This window comes from Entamoeba invadens (assembly GCF_000330505.1).
Source record: "Entamoeba invadens IP1 unplaced genomic scaffold scaff_1105074725519, whole genome shotgun sequence".
In the NCBI taxonomy this organism is placed as follows: domain Eukaryota; phylum Evosea; order Mastigamoebida; family Endamoebidae; genus Entamoeba; species Entamoeba invadens.
Window position 1 is genome coordinate 2,970 of NW_004440393.1, and position 4,349 is coordinate 7,318.

Here is a 4,349-nt window from a genome sequence, read left to right on the forward strand (position 1 = left end):
TTCGCATGACCTGTAAATTAAAATTATTGAAATTCATTTAAAAACCGAAGAATTTTATTTTATTATACCGTTATATATAATTATTTATAATTAGTTAGACAATGTAAAAGAGTGGACAATGTTTTAAGACAAATAATATTATAAATTTAAACTAATATCTTATGTTTATTTGAATAATTATATATATTTTGAATCAGAATACACACAATATTGAAAAAATAAAAATAATTATTACTGAATTTAACATTTTTTATTTTTAATTGTGTTGCATGATCACGTTTATGAATATGTTTTAAAATTCTTAACTGTAAGCCTCAAACAAACAAATGCTTTTATGTTGTTAGTATCAACTTAAAAGAAATCGTTAATTTCAGAATATTAACACCCGTTTTTGTAAAATGTTTCTGCACTAGAAGTCAATTTTAAAAAAAACCTATATTTTTACTATAAGTATTTGAAAGCAAAATATTTTTTTATAAAAAAACAAGATATTTTCATAACATAAAATAAAATGTATAGTAAAGTCGATCCGAACAAGTGTGCAACTTTATTTTTTCTTTGTTTTTTACTCACAACAAAGGTGGAACTTTATTTTTCAACAATAACAAAAACAACAACAAAAAGTGGAATTAGGTTATAAATCAACATAAAATATAACTTGATATTTAAATGATAAGTTCAACTGCTTGTTCTAATAAAAAACATTGAAATTCCATAATTCCAATTGTGATACAGAACGAATAAAACAGCGTTGTATATTGATTGTGGATGAAGCAAATGTTAAACATCTCGTTTATAAAAAATAAAATGAGACAAGCTAATTCGTGTGATTCAAAGATTTTTTCGCTGTAAAATTACAATAAACACGAGAATGTTGAATGGTGCAACCCAAAAAATTAATTGAGAGAAATTGTGCAACTTTAGTTATAATTTAGTTATAGTATTTTAATTAGAGTAATAGTTTAAAATAAATTTGTTTGTCTTTTCTTGTTTTATTTCTAAAAAACATATAATTTTTTATAATTAAAAAGTGGATGAAAATTCAAATCCTATAATTTTTATTATTTTTTCTAGTTCCTCCTTCCTAAGGTTAAGCAAAGAAAAAAAACAAGAATAATAAGTCTAATAAATTATGTCATCACAGTACAGAGTTTTGAAAAACAGTTTAGTTTTTTTTTTAAAAAAAACAATATACATTTTAATATATCACATCATCGATAACAGTATATTTAACATACATTTTTAACAATCTTAATTCAATAACGTTCCAATTATTGTAAACAAATACAGTTATTTTTCCAACATTTAACTATCGTGTAAAAAGTCGGTTGGTTCTGCCAAATTATGTGTTTTGCTCCAGATCAAATCTTCTATTTGTAAAACGTTACAAATTGTTCGAAAAAATTAACAAATTTGCTGACAGTTGTTATTGATTCAAGTGATTTGAAAATCAAATTTATTTTGTGACAATAACACCAATTTTTATCATATTATAATTGTTTTGGAACCATGTTGATATATTCACAAAATAATGTCGCGGCACCACTGTTTTTGCCATTCACGTTGGCACTACCATCTGTGGTTATTGAAATAATTTTGCTTTGGCTAATTTTGTATTTATCTATTATAACTTTTAATTTATTAAATATTCCTTTTCCTTTTGATTTTGCTTCTAGCTTTGACATTATTAATATAAAATTATGTATTATATTATCTTGGTTAATTGTACGACAACAAAAAATGTATTGAGAATGTTGGTGTATCTATGACCTATCAGTCTGGATTGAAACATATTGAGATTCTTGTATTGTGTATAACTTTTTCTCTTTTTTTCAAATACAGTTTCTAAAAATTGCATCATTGATGTTCTTGGAAGACTTTGTTTATTTATTGTGTTAATTCCAAATTCTTCGGCAACTTGAATAATTATATGTATTATATTTTTAATTACATCTGTTTTACATTATAAATCCTTTTCAGAAATTATTTGATCGATAGTCATGTTTTTTGTTTGTCTTATTTATTGTGTAATATTCATTTTCTGATTGGTTAAAAAACACAAGTATCAATTTCTTTACCTTCACAATTGTTTGATATATGTTTTACATTAAAATACGTTTTTATCAAACATTCTTTAAGTTCTATATTTTCAAATATTGTTTTGTGATGTAAAGTATGAAATTTAAACCATAACAGCTTATAATTTTACCACAAATAATACAATAAAACGTTTGAGTATTTATTTTATCTGCCAACTTTTCTTGTATCCAATCGACTTCAACAAACATTTGTTATATTTCGTTTTGAGATTTTATCTTTATATAATAATATAATAAAGAATCCAAAATGAATTCTTTTATATTTAAAAAACTTTAAAATGTGTCTTTTAAATTATTTATCATTTTATTTGTTTTTTATATTTTTGGAAAAGAATAATTGTGTTTTGTCTGATATAATTTATTATTAAAAAAATTAATGTTATTTACCATTTTTAAGTTTTTTCAATAACATTATCGTTTGGCCGACACTGCTTAAAATAGTGGGTGTTTATAAATGATTTGTCATCTTTTTTAAACACTGTAAATAATTATACAAAATTATAAAAAGGTATAAAAATTTTAATGATATTGATGCCACAATTACTTAACAGTGATGATCTTAAACAACTATTTTAAAATAATAATATAATAATAATTTTGTTAAGTATAATCTACAACATATTTATTATATAAATATTAACATATCGGTAATCTTAAAAGTTGTTTACACCAATTTTAATAATTGATTTTATAAATATTATTATAATCATTATTATTAAATAAAAACTGTAATTAATAATACATTACTTACATTTCTGTATCTGTTCTTTAAATTGACTCAATTTACCTTACTCTAAAACTAATCGTGTTAATGTCAAAAAACTTTTGATATAATAAACAGTTTCTCCTAATTTTTTGGTGTGTTATTTATTTAAAACTAAATTTCCTTTCATTATTTTACAAATAAATATTAAAAAATAAAAAATTAAGTCACATTTAAAAAATATGATAAATATTTGATTATAATAATATATTTAAATTCTTACCATTCATAGGTGTAAACATATTATAACCTGCAAGACAATATATTCTTCATGTTGTTGTACAATTATAATTTTGTTTTACTACCATGATGTTATAACTTAATTGTTTGTTTTCACTTAACATCATTTATTCTATAATTAATTTATTAATTAATAAATGGTTCATTGTTTTATATAAATCAAGTTTTAAAAACAATTAAAAGAGTGAAGTTTAAATAACATGAAACAATAAAATCCACTTAATTAATGTATAAAAAAGGAAATAAAGAAAACCAGAATTGTTGTTTTTGGATTTGGCGATGTCGGAAAGTCGTCTATCATCATTCGGTTGGTGTCCGATTTTTTTTGTTCGAGACTACGATCCATCCATAGAAGAAAGCTATTTTGTCACCATGAAAGTTGATGGCAAATCCTATGTTTTAGATATATTAGACACAGCCGGCTCGGAAGAATATTCCGCACTTCGTGACGTTTACACACGTAACTCTTATGGGTTTTTAGTCGTATACTCGATCACAGATAGGGTTTTATTTGACGAACTTGATCATTTCAGAAAGAAAATATACACAACACAACACAACAGAAAGCATATAATGAACACATTCCAATCGTTTGGTGTGGTAATAAAAGTGATTTAGAGAGTGTAAGAACTGTGTCTATTGAAGAAGGTGAAAAACTTGCTGAAGAGTGGAGAGTTTCTTTTTATGAAACATCTGCAAAAAATCGAATTAATATCAATAAAATTTTTATCGAAGTGGTAAGTGATATTGTACGAACTAAATACAAACAAAAACAAGTTGATGACAAATATAACAAAACATGTGTTATTGTTTAGTTAAGTAAAATTATGTTTAAAATATTTAATATTATTTTTAATTTGTTTGTGTTTATAAACATAATGATTTGCTTTGTTGTAAATGATATAATAAATTGAAATTATCTCTTGTATTTTTTTATAAATGTGTATAAAGAAAAAATTAAAGTTCAGATAAGTATAAAGTTTTCATTCACTATTTAAATACTAATTAAATGAAAATAAACAAGTTTTCATGTATTTATTTTAAAATGGTCAAATACAACTTTATATATTTCACTTTTACGATGGTATCGAAATTGTTAATTATTAGTTGTTATTTTTGGTAAACCTTTGTACCATATCTGTATGTGGTATAGTCAATCTTTTATATTATTTTCCAAAATGTGTAACTAATAAAAATGTTAAAATAATTTCCCAACACACAAGAAATAAAAAATACAATAATATTAT

At 22.8% G+C, this 4,349-nt stretch overlaps 1 protein-coding gene across 1 annotated transcript; it reads left to right on the forward strand.

Annotated features, from left to right (window-relative positions):
- Positions 1-3,381: 3,381 nt before the first annotated feature.
- On the forward strand, positions 3,382-4,225 carry EIN_482010 (hypothetical protein; the record flags this gene model as incomplete). The annotated part of the gene is made up of 3 exons (XM_004256910.1): positions 3,382-3,697; positions 3,721-3,905; positions 4,127-4,225. 3 exons carry the CDS (start codon positions 3,382-3,384, stop codon positions 4,223-4,225), a joined length of 600 nt encoding a protein of 199 aa, XP_004256958.1.
- Positions 4,226-4,349: the final 124 nt, after the last annotated feature.